Source organism: Sturnus vulgaris, chromosome 16 (genome assembly GCF_052056855.1).
Source record: "Sturnus vulgaris isolate bStuVul1 chromosome 16, bStuVul1.hap1, whole genome shotgun sequence".
In the NCBI taxonomy this organism is placed as follows: Eukaryota; Metazoa; Chordata; class Aves; order Passeriformes; family Sturnidae; genus Sturnus; species Sturnus vulgaris.
The window spans coordinates 13,623,265-13,644,909 of NC_142258.1; the positions used below are offsets into that span (position 1 = coordinate 13,623,265).

A 21,645-nucleotide genomic window follows, 5' to 3' on the forward strand; every position below is an offset into this window, starting at 1 on the left:
CACTGACCAGACTTCCCCCAGTTTCCAGCAGCCCAAGTCACAGTCACGGATGGCTGGGTAAAGGAAATCCCTCCTCCCCAGCTGAATCAAGCAGATTGAATTATCACAGGCTGCTCTGGGATAACCCTGCTGTTTCCATGCAGCTGTTCCTCATGTTCTTCTCATCCCATCCCGCCGTGGGGACACTGGGGCAGAGGGCGAGCAATGGCCCGGGCAGGTGGATGGGCCCTGGCTCTGCAGTGGGGCTTGGGAACCAGGGACAGGGTTGTCCCCTGACACTGCTGCTCCCTCCTTCCTCAGTTCTGTAAGCTGGGATCATTTCAGCAGGGATAACCACCCCAGAGGCTCCGTGCTCAAGACAGAGCTCACCCTGCTCCAGACATCACCCTCTTACAGAGAGGCAAGATGTGAAGTGTGTCCTTCAGGACCATGGGAACAGATTCCACTCCTGTGAGTGGGGAGCACAGGGTGTTCCTGCCCGGCCCTGCTCCCCTGCAAACATCTCCTGGGTAGGGTGGTCCCAGCAGGGACAAGCTGATATCTCTTCTCTCCACAGAGTGGCGTTTCTGGGATGTGTGTGGACGGTATCCCACCCCTGGCACCCCGAGAGGAGCAGCGAGCCTGGTGGTCTGGAGCATGGAGAGGCAGGAGTGCAGGGCACAGGCCTGGGCTGGACCCCAAAGGTGGGTGCAGGAAGGTGTGTGGGGTGTCCTCGGGGGGTGCTCACCTTCACTGGCTGGGGATGAAGAGCACTGGGCATTGGTGATGCTGGCTGAGCTCCTGTGCCATTGCTTTTGGCAGAGAAAGTTGATCAAAACCAGGGGAGCTGTAGGGTCTGGGATGTGGCAGGGTCTCCCATCTAGCAGGGGTCTGTGAGGGTCTCTTTGCTCTGCCAGATATAAGAACCTTTCCCCAAAAGCAGCAGAGAGGCCAGGTGGGGAGGCTGGGGGACACACCAAGGGTCTGGCACCTCTATCAGTTTATCAGTTCATACACTTCTATGGCACAGCCCTGAGTTGGGATGGGAGCCCAGGGCTTATCTGGGTGGGACAGGAGTGAGAAGAGAAGCCCATGTGAGCAAACTGGGCTTAGCCCAGCCAGGGGAGAGGAACATTAGCTGATATGGTCATTGGCTGTTACTGGGGTTATGAATGGTGCAAACCAAGCAGAGGAGAGTGGCCATGAGCTGCTGTGACTCTCCCTGGGCTGGCTGGAATGGAGGGGAAGGAGTATGGGGAAAGCTTTGACCAAAACTCCAGTCCTGACCCCAAAACATGAGGCTAGAAGTGACTGGCAGTCAGAAAGGAGCTGGGGTGTTCTGAGGGCTGGTGGTTATTGGGTCACAGAAGTGAGGAAAGACAAAAGTCCGTGTCAAGCTCCTCTGCGAGGAGGGTGTTGGGTGACCAGTGCATCCAGAGCAGCCTCTCAAGTCACAGCATAAGCTTGTCTGTGATTTTTTTTGGGGAAACATCGGGTTTGGGGGCTCTGTAATCCAGTGGGAAGGGCAAAGCAGAGCTGGGAGAAAGGCTGATGCCAGGGCAAGCACAAAGAGAAACACCTGGAGATGAAGGCAGAGCAAACCCCTGGGAGAACAGGCCAGGGTGCTGGGACACTGCAGGGGCTCAGGGTTATGTACTGGGGTTTCCATCTGCCATTTGGGCATCTGCACCACCATGGGCAAACCCTGGCAGCAGAAAAAGACAGTTCAGACAGCTGCCTTAGCTGTCCAGGCCCTCCTCCCCCTACATTCCTGGAAGAACGTCACGCTGGCTACAGTTTTTGTTATTTTTGATATGAGCAGTAAAGCTTTTGCCCCATCCACCTGCTACAGGCCTGTACCCTAGCATAAAATGGGGATTTGCAAGCAAGCACCCATGTAGGAACAGAAGTGAACAGGGAAACTGGGATGATTTTTCTGGAGGGGAAGGATCTGAGTGGCCAGAACAGCCAAGCCCTGCAAGCTTCCCACTGCCTGGAACAGGCTCCACCATGGGCTTTATGAAAGAGCAGGATCTAAGTGAAAAGGCATAAACTTGGTGTCCAAACAGTGTTTCATCCTTTTTACCCAGCATTAGAAGCAATGTGTTTGCCTCCTTGAGCCAGGAGATCCAAAAAAGGAGGCACACCCAGGCTGCCTGTGGGACCTGCACCCGCAGCTCCACGGATGCTTTGGCAGGCTGACATGACCAGGTGGGCAGGCATCTTCAGACCCTGCAAGAAGGGATGCTGTGTGGTTGAAATCAGCATCACTCACTTCCACTCTTGCCCCCAGGCCTGGCACAGCTGTCCATAGGCATCTTCACTGCCCACACTGAGATCTGCTCCATCCATCCCTCCCTCCCAGTGAGGCAGGCACTCTCATCCAGCTCCCAGCCCTATCCATGGCCACTTCTCTGCTTTGTTCTCCTGACAGCCGTATCCTGTGGCTCTGCTTGCTTGTCCCCTCAGCTCTTTGGGATGCTCTGGGTTCCTGGTGCCACAACACCAATACTTTTATCTTGAATGCTAATGCATTTTTTCTCCTTTTCTTGCCAGCAGCCAAGAGAGAGCTGTCATCCCCCTCTTGTACCCCATTATTTTCTTGGCAATATTTTTTATTTAAATCCTTAAATCATTATTTTCTTCGGTCATCACTGGTCTTATAGTCAAACCCCGGGTCCTGCCTCAGCCTTGAGGGTGCTGCAGGCACAGATGGGAGGCAGAACACCCCTGTGAGCCAGCTGTCCTTTGCCTCTGGCAGTGATCAGTGTAGGACCTCACATTTCAGATTATTTCTATTTATCCCCTAGTTCCAAAAAGGATTTTGAAAATAAGAACACCGAATTTCGGCATCGCTTACGCCCTTGCAGGAGCCTTTTAAATGGCAGCCAAAGGTTGAACAGCACCATCTAGTGCGCTCCCTCCCGAATCTGCCCGCGCCGGAGGGACGCGGCTCCCACCCCCGCACATCCCTGCGGCTGGAAGGGAGCGCTGTGTGCTGCCAGCCCACCAGCCATCACCCCTCAGCACCGCGTCAGGCCCACCTTGCCTGGGCGACTCAGCGAGTCGCTACAAAGAGGAGAATTCATTTGGGAGGATTTCAGTCAGTGCTGAAGCTGATCCAAGCTGATCCAAGCGGTTTCAGGCTCTGCAGATGGGATTTGGAGGGCTTGCGATCCCAAGCTACCTTGGCAGGAGGGAAGGGTGCTACAGAACAGTCCCTTTGCAAGGAGATTCTGGAATTGCAGAAGTGCTGCCTGTATGCAGCACAGATTCTTCAGACCAAAGGCTGAGAGCCGTTCTTTTTCTCCAGTGTTTGCTGTTTGTTTCTTCCAGGCAGAAAGGAATGTGTGCATTGGGAGCTGGGAAGTGTCCAGCATCCCAGGTTCACATGGGGCCAGCCTCAGTGGCAGGGTGACACCAGGGGTGCACCAAAACACTGCTGCCATCTTGGTGGTGGCAGTTTTGGTGTAAGGATGATATTTGGGGTAAAAGGCAGAGCTTGACAATCAGCTAATTAAGAAGGGAAAATAACCAGATTTGGTTAATTGGCCTCAAAGACCTTGCAGTCTGATTCCACCAGCACGTGGCCAGGAATGCTCAGTGTGGTTTATCACCTGTTTGATGTCCTCAGTTAAATCTGGAAGTAAGTGATTTTGGCCCCCACTAGAGTGCAGGGATAAGTCTCCTTGTCATGAGACATATGAGGGGTAAAAGGCACAGAAGGGTCTCCAGAGGGAGCCCATGGCTCTCTCAGCCCCGAGCATCCCTGCTAGAGGACCAGAAAATAATGAAGCACCGTGAAGGCTTGGCATCGACCTGTGGGAATTTGCTTCTTCTGGCCTAGGAAGGGGCAGCTGCCTTTGCTGGAGCAGGGTAGTGCTGGCTCTGCTTTCCCTGGGAGCAGGCACAGAGTGATCCTGCACTGCTGGAAGGGACATTCCAGCTGGTCTGGAGGCCCCCTGGCTCTCTGTGTGCCTGGGGGTGGGAAGTGGGCTGGTCCTTGCTCTGGGCTCTGTCCCCTGAGCTGGGGGAATGTGCCAGGAACTGGTGGGAGTAAGATGAGCCTCCAGCACTTCTCCTACCTCCCCAGCTCCAGCCCAACCCGAGGAGCAGTAAGGAAGGTCAGGGAAGGATGGCAGCATGAGGGAAGGCATGTCAAGCCCCAGCACTCCAACCACCTGCATCCTGCTGCACCCAAACTCATCGCCCACCACCTCGGGCTCTCCCTTGCCACGGAGAAATCTTGCTCTGGTTTCTCAAATGAACTCAGTTCAAGCCATGAACAAACGAACTCAGTTTAAGCCATGGACCTTGCTGGGCCTTTCTTTGGGAGATGAAAAGCTCTCTAACACCTGATTGTCTCTCACCCAAAAAGTGGCTGAAGTGCTATAACAGAGGCATCTCTGGGGCTCCTTTAAACTTGCTAGGGAGGCTGCAGGCCTCAGCTACCCCCTTGCAAAGCAGGACTCACTTTTAACTCTCCTTCACCTTCTCCTGATTCCTCAGCAACCTTTCCAAAACACAGATGCTGGAACCCTCCTGCTGTAGCACCCAGTCCTGTCCCAGCTGGACATCTCCCATGGGAAGACTGCTCCTCCCACATTATCCCTCCTGCCTCCTCACAACCCCCCCAGTCTGTCCTTGCCAGATCCCAGGTTTCCAGCAGAAGGGCCCTGTGTTCAGTGGACAGACCCTTTCACAGCTGCTCGCATTCAAGCACGTTTTATTTGCCAGGGACTCGGCTTGTGAAGTTTTCTACAGCTGTCTTGACCTCGTCCATGTCTCCTGCCCCTCTCATTTCCCTCACCCCGGCGTTTTTCTCAGCAGGGTTTTTTAATCTATTTCTAGACCATTGATGGAAATACTGAATAGCACTGGGCTTCCCATCCAAGCCCGGACACCCACTGAGCTCGCTCCCATTCTGCAGGGATTCCCCATTGATGGCTGTCAGTTTGCCAGCTCTCAGCCCCTTTAAGGTATCCCTCTTGATGTTGTATTGTGCTAATTTTTAATCAGAATAGTATACGGATTAAGTCACATGCCTGAACAGAGCCCAGGTCTATTATTTCTATGCCATAACCTTTATCAGCCAAACTTGTAATCTCTTCAAAGGATGACATCACAGTTTGACAAGAGCTTTTTTCTGGAAACTAGGCTGATTGCATTAATTATATTCCCATCCTTTAATTCTTTACCAGCTGAATCCCACATCAGCTTTTCTATTATTACGCCTGAGATCAGTATTGCACTGCTACGTGTAAATCAGCTCCGAGCATTGTTCACATGAGAGAGTGCAAGGAGCCACATCATCCTGCCAGGCTCTGTGCTGGGGTGGGATGGGAAATGTTACTGCCCAGAGTGGGTATTTGGGAGCTTCACAAAACTGGGAAAAAAAATGTTACATTTCTAAAAGTGTTCCCTAAATGCACTGAAGCAGGCAACTGTGGTAGCGTCATCGCATAAGAAAGCAGAAACAGTTTCTATTGGAAATCATTCTGAGCTATTTCTGATTTCCAGAGAGTTGTCTAGTGGCTTGTTTGTTCAGCTTTGGGACGGTATCTAGGGTCTGGCTTGGAGTCTATCACCGTTTTCCAGGGCAGATGCATGCTTTTGCACTTCTCTGTCGTGCTACTCTCATTTGATCTCTGCATCGGGCAATCCACTTTTCCCTTCAGTGTCCCCCACCACTGCAGCCTCAGAGCTGGTGCACCCTGCTCCCATAACTAAACATCCCCGCTTTGGGGAGTCTCCACGTGGTCTGACCCATTCCAGTCCACGCAGTGCCACCTCTTGGACAGTCCCTGATTTCTCCCCACGGCTGTTGCTCAGCTCAGAGAAGCAGGACACAGGCTGCAGGCTCCAAACCAGCTCTAGTTGCTGTTGGAGTCAAGAGTGGCTGGTGGACCGGTGCCCCTACGTCCCCAGGCCCATGGTGTGTGGTCCAAACTGGACAAAACTCGGGTGTGTCACGGTGTTTAACACGGACAGAGCCGTGGAGTCCGGTGGTGTCTGAGGGTTGATGCCTTTCCCGGGCAGAGCCCTTCGACGAGACCCTGGCGGTCTCCGAAGTTTCTCTGGGGCTGTGTCTGCCCGGGATGCTCACGGGCTCCCCTCATTCACGGCCGGACGAAGCCCTGGAGCCACTCAGCCCTTGAGGTGCCTACCCAGCCGGGGCTCTGCGGGAAGCCCAGCCCGCAGCCTCGGCCATGTGCCGGAGCTGTCCGGAGAGCCCAGCCCGTACACTTGGCAATGTGCTGCGGCTCCCAGGGCTCGAGGCCTCTCCGAGCCGGGACCTCGGCGCTGCCCCGGGCCGGCCCCGCAGCGAGTGCGGGGGCCTGCAGCCGCCCCGGGCCCCATGTGCCGCCGCGCCGCCTCCCCGGGCCGGGCCGGGCCCGCTCCGCCCCGCTCCGGCCGCCGGTCCCGCAGTACCGGGCGGGGGCGCGGGGGGCGCGGCTGAGCCGCCGTGCCGGGCTGGGAGGCAGCGGCGCAGGCGGAGCGGAGCGGAGCGGGGCTCGGCTCGTTGCTGCTGCTGCTGCTGCTGCTGCTCTCGCTCCCCGCCGCCGCCACCCGCCTGCGGCCGCGGCCATGGGCGTCCCGGGCCGCCCGCTTTGTGCCGCCGCCGCCCCTCCGGGCCGCCGCCGTCGCTGAGCCGCATGGGCCGGGCCCCGCGCCGCCCCGGGCCGCCGCCGCCGCTCCGCGCGGGTGAGTGAGGCGGCCCCGGCCCAGGCCCTGCGCCGAGGCCGCGCCGAGGCCGCCGCGGGCGGGAGCGCGGGGCCGCGCCGGGGCGGCCGAGCCGGGCTAGGCCGCCCCGGCTGCGGGGGGAGGCCGGGCGGGCCGGGAGGGCGAGCGGGGCCGGGGGCGGCGGCGGGGGGGCGGCGCGGGCCGGGTCCCGCGAAGTTGCCCGGGGGGCGGCGGGGGCCCCGCGCGGCGCCCTGTCAGCGGCGGGGCCGCCCCGGAGCCCACCCGGCCCCGCGCCTCCCGCGGCCCGGCCGGGGATCCTCTCCGGAGCCGGGCGGGCGGCTCGGCCGGGCGCCTCGCGTGTCCTCCGGGAGGCTCCCCGGGGCTGCCCCGGCCGGGGCGCGGAGCCAGCGCCGCCCCGCCGCAACAATGCCCGGCGTGGCTGCGGGGCTGCGGTGCCGCTGCCCCGGGGGTCCCCTTCACCCGGCCGGGGGTCACTGGGGACCTGCGCCGCAAACGGGGGGGCAAAGCTTGCGGTCGCTTCCAGAATCGGGCTGAAAACCACCCAGAGTCGCCCCACGGTGCCAGAGCTCAGCCCCGTCCCGCGGTGCCAGGGTAGGGGCTGTGTGCCGGGGGCTCGGGCCGGGTGGGAGCGCGGCGCTGGCTCCTGCCGCGTTCCTCACGGGGCCCAGCCATCCTCGCTGGCCGCTCCTGGGCTCGCCGGGTTGTTTCACGATGGACAGGTGGGCTGTAAGGACAGGCACGACATCGGCGGCAGTTCTTGGTTTAGCCAGGATCAGGAAATGGGGGGGAAAATTGTAAAGCATCCCAAAGATGTTCGTTGGTGTGGGCTTTGCTTTGAGAGGGAGGGCGAGCTAAAATGTGTCTTTCCTGGTGTGCTTTTACATGCAATTGAGTTAATCTAGCGTTAAGGAGTAATTTGTGAGGATGCTGGTGCTTTGCAGTACTTAGGGCTTAGAGGCGGAGGCTGTTCTGTAACAGAAGGCTTTTGCTACTTGCTTTAAATGATGAGGTTAATTTGAGCAGCAGAAGTAGCAACCCAGGGATTGCCCTTTTCTTCCTTCTCTGCCTTCCCCATACCTTCCATCCTCCATATTGACTCGTTGCTCTTTAAAAACATCGTACTTGATCAGGTTTCCTTCTCAAGGTGGTTTTCTCATCTTCCTTTGATGACCTGAAATTTTCCCAGGCTTGTAGCATACAATTTTGTTAGCGTAAATGAACCTTTTCTCAACGGCTTGCCTACAAAAAGCAGTGCTAGAACTGAGCTCCTGCACTAACATGCCCATCTGAAGCAAGAATGCACTCCAGATGCCCAAAATATTAGGGTCAACGATGCATCTGGATTCCCCTAGAGCTAGACGAGGCGACGCGGCGTATTTCTGAAACGCAGAGATTTGTGAGGAATGTGGCTCTGGTATGTCACTTGAGCATACGAAAGCCACCTGTGTTTGATTAAGGTGCAGCCCCGCTTTCAGGACTAACTGGATGTTCTTTAAAAATAATTTTCACAAGCCTTAAATTCCTGTTTAAGGATAAGAATTTCCTAGATTCGTAGTCAGATAAAAACGTGTTGCCTTAGTATGATCTGGTGTATGTCCTGTCCAGGTAGGCAGTACAGAGGAGCTGGTGGCAGTGCAGAAGATGGCATGTGTCCTGTGGTACCTGAGTATGGATCTCTTGCATATGGGCTGCTACATGCCAGGGTCATGTATAAACCAGTATTGGGAAACTGGCTGGTGTTTAAGCATGGTGTCAGCTGTATCAGTGATTCCAAATTCTGTATGTAACTGTATTTTTACAGGATATTCTGTAACTGTCATTTTTAACCTCTTTCTGGTTTGAGCTCGATTCACTGCTCTCAGAAGTTACCAAGCCATTGATTCTGCTCAAAAAGAGGTGTTAGTTACAGTAACGGTGCAGAGCATAACCACTACTTTGTGTATTACAGTGTTTATTTCCAGTGATACTCGCTTATTTTTTCCTCATCTGTTTCAGCCGAACAAACTTGTTCACCTTGGAGCTACAAATATTGGTGATTTGAGATTGGCACTCATCCCTCACTGCTCCCACGCGAGCAAGGACCAGAAAAATGAATATCCAGGGGAAAGGCTTCCCCTTGGACCTCGGAGGAAGCTTCACTGAAGATGCTCCAAGGCCACCGGTTCCTGGTGAGGAGGGGGAGCTCGTGTCCACAGACCCAAGGCCAGTTAGCCATGGCTTCTACTCCGGTAAAAGTGATGTGGTCAGAAATGAGACGTCCACAGCAACACCGAGGCGCTCCGATTTGGATTTGGGGTACGAGCCCGAGGGGAGCGCTTCGCCAACTCCACCCTACCTGAAGTGGGCCGAGTCACTGCACTCCTTGCTGGATGATCAAGATGGCATCAACCTCTTCAGGACTTTCCTGAAACAGGAGGACTGTGCAGATCTGCTGGACTTTTGGTTTGCCTGCAGTGGCTTCAGGAAGCTGGAGCCATGTGTGTCTAATGAGGAAAAAAGACTCAAGCTGGCAAAAGCCATTTACAAAAAATACATCCTCGACAACAATGGCATTGTGTCCCGGCAGATCAAACCGGCCACAAAAAGCTTCATCAAAGACTGTGTCATGAAACTGCAGATTGACCCTGACATGTTTGACCAGGCCCAAACGGAGATTCAGTGCATGATAGAAGACAATACCTACCCTTTGTTCCTTAAGTCGGATATTTATTTGGAATACACAAGGACAGGTGGGGAAAGTCCAAAAATTTATAGCGATCCGAGCTCGGGGTCTGGGACAGGTAAAGGGCTACCTGGTTATCTGCCAACTCTGAACGAGGATGAGGAGTGGAAGTGTGACCAAGAGGCCGAGCCCGAGGCCAGCAGGGACTCGGCGCCTTCCAGCAGGCTCACGCAGAAGCTGCTCCTGGAGACGGCCACACAACGCGCAGCCTCAGCCCGGCGCTACAGCGAGGGCAGGGAGTTCAGGTAGGTGGGCAGTGGATCTGGGAGCTGCCATGGGCACGGGGGACATGAGAAACCTTGGAAGACCATAGGTGCTTGGAAGCATCCACGTTGGTACAGGATGGCATTGCTGAGTGGTTTGATGGAGTACAAAGCTTTGTTCGAAACTTATCGCAGGTTGGTTTAAAGATGTCTTTAGCTGTTCCTGTCTGAGAGTGGCAGATCATCTCTGCAGCATGTTCTTCACCTGGAGAAACTGCTGCTGGAGATGTTCTGGAGGCAGGTAGGGCTTGGTAGGCAGTGCAAAATCATGGGCAGCCCTCATGCACTTGCAAGCTGCAGAAACAAGTTTTCCATAGCCTGCACCAGCAGGTCAGTGTTCAGGTAATGTAACATGGGCAGGTACAGCTGGTGGTGACACTTCCTGTGTAGCAATTGTCATGAGCCACAATTGGGAGCTCGCAGGAGATAGATACCCTCACCTTGGTGATGTGGGTAGGAGTGAAGCAGCATTGATGGTGCTCCCTGATAATGGTACTGCTTTGCATATGAGATTTCCAACACTGAATTCTAGCGGTGTCGGAGTCAGAATCCCCAAATCCAGTTAAAACTATGCCCTGCTGAAGCTCTTCCCTTCATGAAAGTAATTGCTGGTTTTTTTTAACTGTAGGACTTGCACAGTTCTGCAGCCTGTTTTTTTCTGGGTCCCCCACCCACTTCCAGCCAACATGGATTTTGAAACTTGCTGAGAGCTCAGTTAAAATTCCAGACAATTAACTTAGCAGGGAGCTCTCTGGGATCAATAAGCATGTGTGTGTCTAACCCTTGCTGAATCAACAGAACCCGGCCAGAACACATTCCTACTTTTTTTTCCCCCTTTTTTAAATAAAATCTCCTTGTTTTAGGACCTGCTTAGGCTAAAATCTGACGCTTTGTGAAGATTACGAAATGAAGTAGCTGAACTGTCCTCTTCAAAGCCTCCTGCCTTATGAAAAGCATTTCTGTGTTTAATCTCCCTCGGCCATCCCTTTAGGCTGGCAGCTGGAAGCGCATCCCACCCCGCGCAAGGTCTCGGTGTTTTTCAGCCGGCAAAATGTTCTCGGTTTGATTCTTGTTTTCTTACAGATTTTGAGGAGGGAATGCTGCATGTGAAACTCTTGGGGAGGGGGAAAAAAGGGAATTCATGTGGGCTCCTGCTGTTTTAATCAGGAGTCAGAAAAAAATCCCAGTGTCTTGGGACTTTCCCATGAAATTAATAAAAACCTTGAATATGTCTTGAAGTGCATTTCACTGAGCAGTTGGGTGCTCACCATAAACGATTAGGAAATTCTACGATTTAAGTATCTTGTTATTTAAACAATAATGGTGTTAAGATTGAAAATAACTTGAGGGTCAGCTGTGTTTAGTTTCCTTACCAGACCAGGTAGTAAATCCTGTGTGCCACTGAGCACACTAAGCTCAGCTTAACTGAGCTGTTAAGCTCCAGCTTCAAGAAAAAGGTGCACTTTACCCATTATCAGAATATATCTGTGCCAGGTTGTAAAATGGTTTAAGAAATGTGCTGTGAAATAGAAGTGTTTTGAAGTAGAGTTCATCAGTCCTGGGCATTTTCATAGGAGATTGGAACAACGTGAAATAAATCTTTACCTGGAGGAGGGAGATCAGAGAAAATGTGTGGCTATTAATTTGTAGTGTCCAACAGCCTGTCATTTTGGCTACTGTCACTCTGCTGACCTGTGGGGTAGGGAGGCAAGGAAATGTTTACAATTCTCACCAGAGCAGAAGTCACTTCTCAGCCTGGAGTAGCTGAAGATAAGGGATTTATTTTCATTTTTGAATGTTGGTCTGTCAGCTTCTGTGGTTTCCAGAGCATTGCCATGGAAGATGCTACTGAACTGCATAATCTCTGCATTTTTTTATCCTAAAAACTCCTCAGATACTAATTTATGAGGTGATTGTTCCTCTTTGAGCAAGACCTTGTGGTTGAATTAACCTTCTTCCTGGATGCAATATAGCAACAGCAGTCTTGAACAAGCTGGTTTCTAAGCTGTAGCATCTTTATCCTACAGACTTCTTGTTCATTTACTTTCTCACCTGAGGAAGTGTGCTGGAAGCTGGGGAAGCTGCTTGCAGCAGGAAGCAATGGCTGCGTGCAGCATTTGAAAAGCTACATCCCAATTTATTTTGAAAATTTCCACAAACCTCTTTTTTTGTTGGCATATGTGTGGAAAAATTTCTCATTTCTCTTCTTTGGGGAATGTTGAAATAAGCTGTTTTGCATTATATCTCAGGGCCTGTTTAATCTTCCCAAGATTGAACTTCTATTCCTTGGCTTCCATGGAAACCCTAAATAAAGAGGAATCTAAGCAAATGCAATAGAAGTATTTCTCTGTTAGCAAATGAGCATCTTGAATCAGCTCCAGGTTTTTTTTTCCAGCAGAAAGTTCATAAATCTTGATGCAGTAGCCCTGCTCTCGGGAGAACAAATGTAAAAAATTCCTCAAACGGCAGAAAACAACCCGTTATTAGCGCTGGATATTTTTGAAGGTGTGCAAATGTTCAGGCAGATTTGAGAATACCCTGAAGCCAAAAGCATCACTGTTACCCACTGTGTTTTTGTATGCGTCAGAAAAGGCCAATAGTCATTATCGTTAGGCTCCTGCAAATTAATTGGACATTGGTTATGGATCAGTGAACTTCAAAGAGGGTAACCCCCGAAGATCTCGGGCATTAACTCGCAGCTTCCGAAAGTGACACTAACGTGGTTGTGAGGGCGGCTAAATCGTTCATTAACCTTCTTCCGACACGCCGGGACAGCGTCCCTCGGAGCTGGAGAGCAGAAATTCAGCCCGTGCCTGCAGCCTGCTTTTGGAGTGCTCCAGGAAAACACAGCCTCCAAAAGCCTTGGAAATTCGGTGCTTGGTGGTTTGGTTGTGTCTTTTGCTGGGGTGGGTTTCTCGTGCTCTGTCTTTAGCTCGGTGTGGGAAGAGGCTCCCATCCCACTCCCAAAGCATCGGAGAGCCCAGCCTTGCCTTTGCTTTCTTCTGTGGTGGAAAGTGAGAAGAGCATATGGTGATACCTGCCAGCAGCTCTGCCTTCATCTCTCCTGAAAACCACACAGGCTGAGAGATTTATGTTAGTTTTGCCAATTGTTCCGGGTTTTGACCCGTTCCATGAAGTGTGTAGTATTGAAGAGGAAGCCTGGATGATGGTGATTAGAGGACACGTGGTGGTGGGTGAAGTCTCCGGTTGTTGGATTTTGAGGAGTGTTAATGATGGAGCTGCTGGGCAAGGATGGTGAAATTTCTCCGCGTGGGCTTTGATATACACAGGGGGTTGTTTTTTATTTTCAAGAAGATCCAAGTTTTAATAGCTTTTTTTAAAGAAGCTGGCTCCAAACTTCAATTTCCACAGTGCTGAGCTGACTAAGCTCACCACGTTTCACAAGTCTTGGTGTTTCAAATGAAAAGGGTGGGTGATGTGGTTCTCCAGGCTGGTAGGAATCACCAAGGAAAGTCCTTGTGCCTGTGCCCACACACTGGCAGCCTGTCTGGATGCGTGGGAAGGCAGCTCTCCCCAAAACACACAGCCAGCACTTCATCACAGGGTGAGCAGAGGAGGCAAGTGGAGAAAAGCTGAAGAAGCATTAGAGGGATGTGACAACCTCTGGTCTGGGACAATGCAATGACAAAGTAACGTGTAGAGGCTGGTTCAGGGAAAGCACGGGATCTCTCCATGGCTTAGGGAACATAAACGGTCCAGTGGTCAGAAGCTGGGGTTGCATCAGGAAGGAGCTGGCTGAAGTTTAGCTGGCAGCCCTAATTTTGAGGTTGGCTGCTTCGTTCATAATTAAATATTAAATTGCACACTTCTGACTCAAGTCTGTGTGATGTTGCAGGAATTGGTGTTAATTGTACTGACCAGTTGGAAAACTGAGGATGCAAAATCACAAATGCTGGTGCAGGAGCAGTCATATTTAGAAAATTTAAAGATGTGTTCCCCTCTTACTGATGCTTCTTTTAGCTGGAGAGGCAGCACATGCTTCTTGGAGTTAGGCTGTTGGAGCTTCATGGGAGCTTGTTTGCAGGAAGAAATCAGCTACTGAATGTTAGACCCATATGTAAAGCTGGGAATGCTTATCTTGAATTAAAATTGCTGGGCCCACAGTATTTTTAATCAATACAACCGGGTTTGGAATCCTAGTAGAGCAGTGGCTATTTCCAGTTTTAAGGAAAATAAGTTGCAGAAGAGTAGTTTGGGTTCTGCATTGTTCTTGAGAGAAATCGGTGAATCCAGCAGGAAAGGGGTCTGGTGCTAAGAGCTCTAAGTGGTAATTTAGTGGCTGGAGCACTCTAAGATATACAGGACAGAGACTGATGGTGTTTTTGCACAGAAGTTAATGCCAGCTTTGTAAAATATATTGTTAAGCTGATGAAACTTCTGTGTGGAAATGCTTACATTACAGTAACAGTGTAAAGTATGTATGCTAGTGGCTGCCAAGTTTTAAAATAGATTTTATTCGAAGAAGAATACCTTTTGTGCCCATAGCTTTGCCTCCACACAAATCAAGATGAAGAAGTGGTGTGTTTGTGTTTGGTCATGGATCAGTGCTTTGGCTTCTTTTTAAAGACAGGTAGTTAAGCTTTTAGCACTCTAATTTGATAAATGAAAAGTGTTTTCTCCCCTCCTCCAGCAAACAAAGCCTTGTTTTGTTGTGATGGAGTTTTATTTGGGTTGCAGAATATTTTCTCTTGAAAGAAAATATTTTCACTTCCAAGAGGGAAGTTATGTCCCCATTTTTGGTCCTGAGGGGATTCAGGTTGGACATGGGGGAAAAAAAAATCTTGGGAGCGTGAAACAGCCTGGGAGCAGAGCACGAGGGGTGGGAATCTCAGTCCTTGGAGAGCCTCATAACTGGGTTAGACAGAGCTGTGGCCTGACTGGTCCAGTCCTGGTGATGGTCCTGTTTTGTTGTGTGCTTACAATGATGGCACAGATGATGAAATACTATATTTTGAGAAGACTGGTTTGAGTTCTGCCTGGTTTCAGAAAGAATGGGATGCTAAAAGGTTGAGTGGGAGCTGAACCAATGCCAGGACGCTGAGAAGTGCACCCAGGAGGTGGCCACAGGGTGGGAACACCTTGGTTTTGATCTGCCGTTCAACTTGGCTTTATGTTCTAAGAGTTTCTTTGTTGTTACTATAATGGACTAATCCCTTGAATAATTAGTTGCCATTGGACGTTTTAAAAATGACTGCCTCTTGGATGTTTTCCTTTAATAGTCTGTTAAATTCTGGATTTATTAACTATTGAGACAGACTGTGAAATCCTGTTAGGGCAGACTTTCTTGGTGGAAAAGGGACTAAGAGTGGTGTGGGGATGCTGGGGGAAGACACACTGGCCCCATTTTGGGTTTCAGCTGTTGACTTCCCACCTTCCCAAAAAGTTCTGGCTGCCTGCTGGGCTGTGTCAGTGGCTGCTGGAACACGTAATGATCTTGGGTCATCCCTAGATTTGGGGCTTCAGAAGGTGCTCCAAGAAGTTACAGCACTGTGGCTGCCTGGTGCAAGGCAGTCATGCAGTCACCACCCATTTCAAATAAATCATGGACCTGATTTTATTACAATTGGTGGAAAAATCTGGTTTCAGAAGTGACTGTGTAATGCAAAAAAATTGCTTTTTTAAAAAAAATCAGAACAGAGGTGCTGATATCCTAAATCGGTGCCTGGATATATCATTGGATTATTAGGCTCATCCTTAAATCCATTAAGCAAATTACAGTTAATCAGTCAAATAAAAGAAGAAAGATCTTTTGCGAGGCCCTGTCTTTTGAGCCATGCAGAAGCTGTAGTAATATTTTAATTTTCCATCTGTCAGTGAATGTATTCAGTCACTTTGCTTCCTTATGTGGAGGATTTGAAATTAGAAACTGAGGTTAATTATCTGCATTAAATGAAATATGTGAAGACCACAAAAGCAAAAACCTTCACAATTTGGTATGGTCTGTTAAGCTAGGCAGGCTGCTTCAGAAGGAGAGGGGTTATTTTTCCCTGGTTTTGTTCCGATTGAAGGGTTTTAGTCACAGTAATTGAAATGATTAAAAAGTCAAATTGCTGGTGAATATAATTCTGAGCATCTCTCTGAAAAGATTTGACACTTGGTTGAGAGCAGGGGTTTGCTCAGCCCGGGCTGGCAGCGTGGAACAGCCTGTATTGTGCCACCCCAGCGTGGGTGAGGCTGGGTGAGCTTGGTGCCTCTTTATCCACCTCTTCCATGGCAATAGGATGTGGGAGCTCTGCTGCAGGGTTAGTAGAGATGATTTGGAAGTGGAACAATGCGAGATGTAAGCTACGCTTTTGAACTTATCAAATACTAAGTATGCCTGACACCATCCATCCTAATGCTATAAATTAGTTAATTAATGCCTTCTTCACTTGGAAGTGCAGCGTTGGACTCCACAAAGATCATGCTCCTGGAAATACGCATTCCTACAGCAGTCAGCTGGATTTGAGGCTATTTGTTTGTGAAAAGGCTCATTTTATTCCTCGTTTGCAGTACATACACGGCTCAGGTGTGAGTTCCTCTGGAGACTGCAGTATTCATCTCAGCTCATCAGGTGCAAAGCTGCCCCTTCCTTCACTGGTGCAGCCCTGAATACCCAGCTCAGGGAACTTCAGGAAAGGTCTTACTCTTCTGGAGACACACATCTTGTTCCCTTCCTGTGTGCCAGAGTAAGCTGCTTTGCCTGAAGTCACACTCAGAAATTAAATTGTTGCAGGTCACGCTTGTGGGTAAAAGCAAAACCATCGTTCCTCGCAGCCCCGGCCTGGATCCCTCACTGTTGTAAGGCAGTAATGAATTTAAGTAGAACCGTTGCAGTTTTAAGTCAGATTATCTGAATTCTATAAAACCCACATAGAAATTGGATTTTACCTTTGAAGACTCCAGAGTACACTTCTGATGTAAGACTTGGAATTTCTTGGTCCCCTGGCTCCCAAGATACAACCTATGCTCAAAGTATCAGTTTTTTGAAGGTCTTCATCTGATCTAAATAGCTAATAGATGAAGAGCTTTCATCTATCCTGATGATAAGCAGTGGAGGGAGGCGAAGCTATAGCTAGAGGAAGAAACCTCTTTGAAATACCCTAGTGAGACCTGCTGGTTAGCAGCACAGCCTCCTGTTAGTCCCTGGATCTACCTCCAGAACTAATGACCAGAAACTGCTGGGTTTTATCCTTCAGCCCTCTGACCCCCACATATTCCCTGTCCCATTGTAGACCAGAGAGTCAGTCCTCTCCCTTGCTCCATCTTCATTTTTCTTCTTTTCTGGAGGTTCCGTTTTTTGTCCTTTATCTCCAGCATATGTTTGGAGGAATGCTGGTGCTGGAATGAGAAGAGCAGTTCAACTGGGCAGGTGGGATTGCCTTTTTTCCAGCATTCCATGTTTAAGTTGGGTTAGATCTGCTGGAAAACGATGTCTTGTTTTGTATTTAACAGATTTGCCTTTTTTTCGATCATAAATTTTGGTCACTTTCTTGTGTGGCAGTCAGCCCCTTGGACTGGGAGAGATTTATCTGGAAGAGGAGCTTCCTTTTTCTGCCATTGCTGCCAGCCTAGTCTAGGCTGTTGCTTTGGGACCTCTGTGAGATTGATTGCTTGGATAGCCAAGGATCAGACAAGCTGTGGCTGCCCCATCCCTGTCCAAGGCCAGGTTGGACAGGGCTTGGAGCAAGCTGGGATAGTGGAAGGTGTCCCTGCCCATGGCAGGAGGTGGAACGAGATGAGCTTTAAGGTTCTTTCCAACCTAAACCATTCCATGATTCTATCACCTCTCCAAGGTTTCACAAGCAAAGTATGAATCAGAGCCAAGTCACTTGAGAGCTCCTAGGAAATACAGGTGGGATCCATGGAGAGAGGTGTGGGGACTCAGGATCCAGCTGTAGCTACTGATCAACTATGTAGCTATTTGATAAGCTTTGTCCTGGCTCTGCCCCACAGACGTGAGAGATGTAAAACCATTTGGCACTAGACATGCAAATGAGAGCTGGGATGAAGCTGCTGTTACCCTCGAGGATCCCAAAAGAGGAATCAACAAATAGAAATTATTCTATTAGCAGGGGCAAAGTTCACAGGTTAACCATCGTGTCAAATCGATGAAATACAGCCTTGATCTCCTGCATAAGGCCTTTATTGTGTATAAATAAAGACTGCCTGGGCAAAGACAGCAAGTTCCTGCAAAGTAACATTTGCAGTGCGTTGGAGAAAGGGAAGCTCTGTACAGATGGCAGCATGAAATGTCTCTGTCGGACATCGGCTTCATTCCTGCTTCAAAAAATTGTAAAACATCACCTTGGAACCTTCTTACTCTCCTTATGGCCCTACTCAGATTGGATTTCCAAGAACATGTACTTTTAAATTTTTTTCATAAAGTTTGGGGTCTCTAGCTAAGAGATCTGGTCTTTGTACTTTCAATTCAGTCCATGTGACTGTCATAACATTTATTTCTTAGGAAATGAGCAGTGTTCCTTCTTGAGCAAAGCCACAGACAGAAGCTCAGGTGTGTGCAGCTTGTGTCTGCTGCTCATCTAGTGCTGAAGGAAGACCATCACAAGTCCTTTGTTGCTTGGTCCATGACTCTATAAGGAAAAACAATGACAGAAAAGCTGCCTGCTTTGTTGTGGAAATACTGAGATTTCATGTGTCTCTGAACATCTGCACGTTCAGTGGGACTTGGATTTCTTCTCTTAGGAAAAGCTACTTTGTAAAGGTTTCTTGAGCTTAAGACAGCCTAATGCTGGCAAAACGAGATGGAAATGGGCAGCAGAGGATGTGTGGATGTGTCACTACAGCAAAGGATTTGTCACGTTGTGATTTTCCCCTCTGGATATATGCACTGAAGTTTGTGACCCGGGGGGATTTGAGTGCTGGGGAAATTATCCCAACTGGAGAATTTAAGAAGGTAGAGCATCCCACTGTCCCCAAGCAATGGCTTCAGGCCTTCCCCAGTCAGGGCTGGCAGAGCCTGCAAAACTGATGCATGTAATCCTTCCTCTTTCTGAAGAGAGGAAGTTTTCCAAATGGGCATGGGAAAAACTTTCCTTTGGTAATCTTGGAGATAACAGGTCATGCAGCTTCACCCAGTGATCCTTGCACAATAACTTGTGGTCAGGATGAAGTGTCTATTTTAGAAAGGCATCCAAGTGATGGGAGGGAGGTCATGCAGCATTTTTGTTATCTCTTCCCGTGGTTAGTTACTCACTGTTCCCAGTGTGTTCCTTATTGCTCACTTCATTTTTTTCCAGCTTCAGTTTCTAGTTGCTCTGTTTTGGTGTTCTTTGCTCGTTTTGGAGGCTCCAAAAACCTCTGCATGTTTGAAAAAACCCTGCTGAATGGGTGTGAATGTTCTCCCTAAGTGGCAGCAGCTTTGTTATGGAAGGCCTTTCGGTTTTATTAGACTTTTCAACCCTCCGGTCGACTGTTAAACAAGCTGGAGCTTGTCATGGTTGACAAACCTTCGCTCGGGTCTCAGACCTAACCTACCAGTTTAAAGGCAGTGTTCTTTTGTGTGCAGGTTTCTGGGTGGAGACCATCGGGCTTTTAAGGGAAATTAACTTGCGGCCTCTCTTTCCTCCCCACCTCCCACCTCAAATAAATTAAGTTTTGTACTAACTGTTCTGTCACTTCCAAAGGCCAGAAGGAGAAATGTCAGCCTTTAGGTTTTCTGCTACCTGAGGTACTCTGCTGCACACTGAGAGTGCAAGTAGGTGGGAATGTGTAATTACATTATAAACAAAACAGCTGCACGATCAGTGTCAGCAGCTAAAGATAAAATGTAGGAAGTTTTTTCAAGTGATTCATCCATAATTATTTAAAAACATGTTGAATTTATTCTTAAGCTTTGGAGGAGAATTCTTGCAAGGCTGGCATTTGCTGCCCGTGATGTTTATACACCTGAGTAAATGCCTGTCTCAGCAGTTTGTCCATGTTGAGTGCTCCAGATCTAAATCCCTTCAAAGGTAAACCCAGCACACCTTTGTCTCTGCTGGCTTTGCTGTCTCCAGACTTTTCACTGGTGAGGTAGAATCTGTTGTAGCAGTGGCAGGCACCAGAATGAGCAGAGAGAGAAGGCTCACACCATTTTAATATTTGTTTATGTTTGTTCTCTGTGGGCTTAGGCGATGGCAAGGGCTGGATGGCACAAACACGCTGATTGAATTGGTGGAGAGGCGGTGGGGGAGCAGCTTTGTGTGCCCAGAGCCACGACAGCCAAGCTGCATCTGCTTTCCTCTTTCTACATTCTTCCAGTAGTATCTGTTGTGTGGATTGTAGGGATCTGGGGAAGAAGGGAGGGGAAGTTCCTTTGGATGATCTCCCTCAGAGATGCAGCAGTCTCGTTTTAGAAGTGTTGGAAGTCACAATGCTTTTCTCTGATTGTGTCATTGCAGGTGCTGGTGTTTTCTGCCCAGCTGGGCAAAACTGACTATTGTTATTTTCATCCTCCTGCTATTGAGTAGAGGGGTGTTTGTCACATGCTTCTCTCTCGGTGATTGCCAAGAAGTCGGAAGTATGCTGCACTGAACTGAAAGCAGCTGGGGGTTGTTGTTGTTGTTGTTTTTGTGCTAAGCCAGCACTCTGCCCGGCTCACCAGCCCAGATAACATCCACCAGGGCAGGGCCCGTGCCCGCGTGGCCGGGAGGGCAGCTGGCACCGCAGTGGGTGGCACTGCCGAGCAACCAACGCCTTGCAGTTTCATCAGGTTCAGGGTGCGCTTTCCTCCCGCCAGAGGCGCGGCACGGGCGCTGCTGCACTGCTGGGGGAGCAGGGTCTCCACCATGGGCATCTCGAGCTGTGTCTCTGCTCCAGAGATCAGCAGGGCATCCCTGGTCCCTGGGGCACTTCACCAGTCCCTGGGACAGATCACCAGTCAAGCTCCACTGCTCCATCATGCTGCGTGGCTGGAATAGATGAGTAAATTTGAGGAAGGCAGGGACACTCCAGTGCTTGTTCGGGCCCCTCTCATGCCAAACCTTGCTGCCAGCTGCTCCAGCTTTAGTCAAGAGCTCAAGGAGGCTTTTAGGCCCCTGCAGCAACCTAGGCAGAAGGGTCAGCTGGCCCCACCTTGGTCTGTTTTCATTTCTAGATGCAGTGCTGGAATTTCCTCAAGACGTGACCAGCCTTTCCAAATATCATTGGCTTGTGTGCTCCCCACCTGAGTACTCCAGTGCTTGTTGGAGCTCTGGAGAGTGAGCTGATATCCCGCTGGTTTTAAAGTGAGGGTGCTGGCCCTGCAGTGCCTGCCCACAGCTATTCCACATGCCATGAGGGGTAGATGCATCCTGCAGCTCACTGGATTTGCCTCCCCAGCGGTAGGATATGCTTGAGAGGCAGCAGTTGCTTGGCCTCAGCAAAGTCACCTGGGTTTTGGTCGCTGGTGGTGACGCCCTGAGTCATCTCTGCATGGATTGCTGTGTTTCTCACCTCGTGTAGGTTCCTCTGTCCAGAGCCACCAACCACACTGCCAGCAGTCAAGCTACAAGCAACTCTTTTCCTTTGCTAATTGCTGCCTGTGGCTTGGCACCAGCAGTGGCAGAAACCCTCCCAGGTAGCCCATCTTGGGCTGTGGACTTGGGTGTAGTATGTTGCCTCGGGTGGTACTGAGTGGCATCATCCTCTCACTTCCCAGCTTTTGAAACCATCCTGGAAGCTTGAGCAGAAGAAAGAGAGTGGGACTGGAGCCAAACCTCTCCTTCCAGATGGGACAGTAGTGGCAGGAACACCTATTGTCCACAAAAATGTTGCCAAGCCACAGAAGCCAATTAGCAGGAAAGAAAAATGTGGTTCCTTTAAAATTTGAATTTTAAAAATAGTAATTCTTTTTTAATTGAATGAACTCACATTGATATACCAAGTAGACAAAATTGGGGTTGTAAGAGCAAGCATCTAAAATTATCTAACAAGTGTAGTTACTGACTTAATAAAACAGGCAGATTTGTCAAACAGAGTATATTCAGTCCTGAG

General features: G+C 50.0%; 1 protein-coding gene across 4 annotated transcripts in view; it reads left to right on the forward strand.

The window, feature by feature from the left end:
- Nucleotides 1–217: 217 nt before the first annotated feature.
- AXIN1 (axin 1) overlaps nt 218–21,645 on the forward strand; it is a 78,322-nt gene continuing 56,894 nt past the window's right edge. For 2 of the 4 annotated variants that reach the window (XM_014890937.2, XM_014890940.2), the window contains exons 1-2: nt 6,434–6,684; nt 8,680–9,651. In XM_014890937.2, the coding sequence (XP_014746423.1) occupies nt 8,774–9,651 (878 nt within the window). In that variant the 5' untranslated portion in view covers nt 6,434–6,684; nt 8,680–8,773. Of the gene's footprint in view, nt 451–538; nt 684–6,433; nt 6,685–8,679; nt 9,652–21,645 lie in introns of those variants that run through there. The other 2 variants (XM_088174550.1, XM_088174549.1) reach the window with 2 other exon arrangements.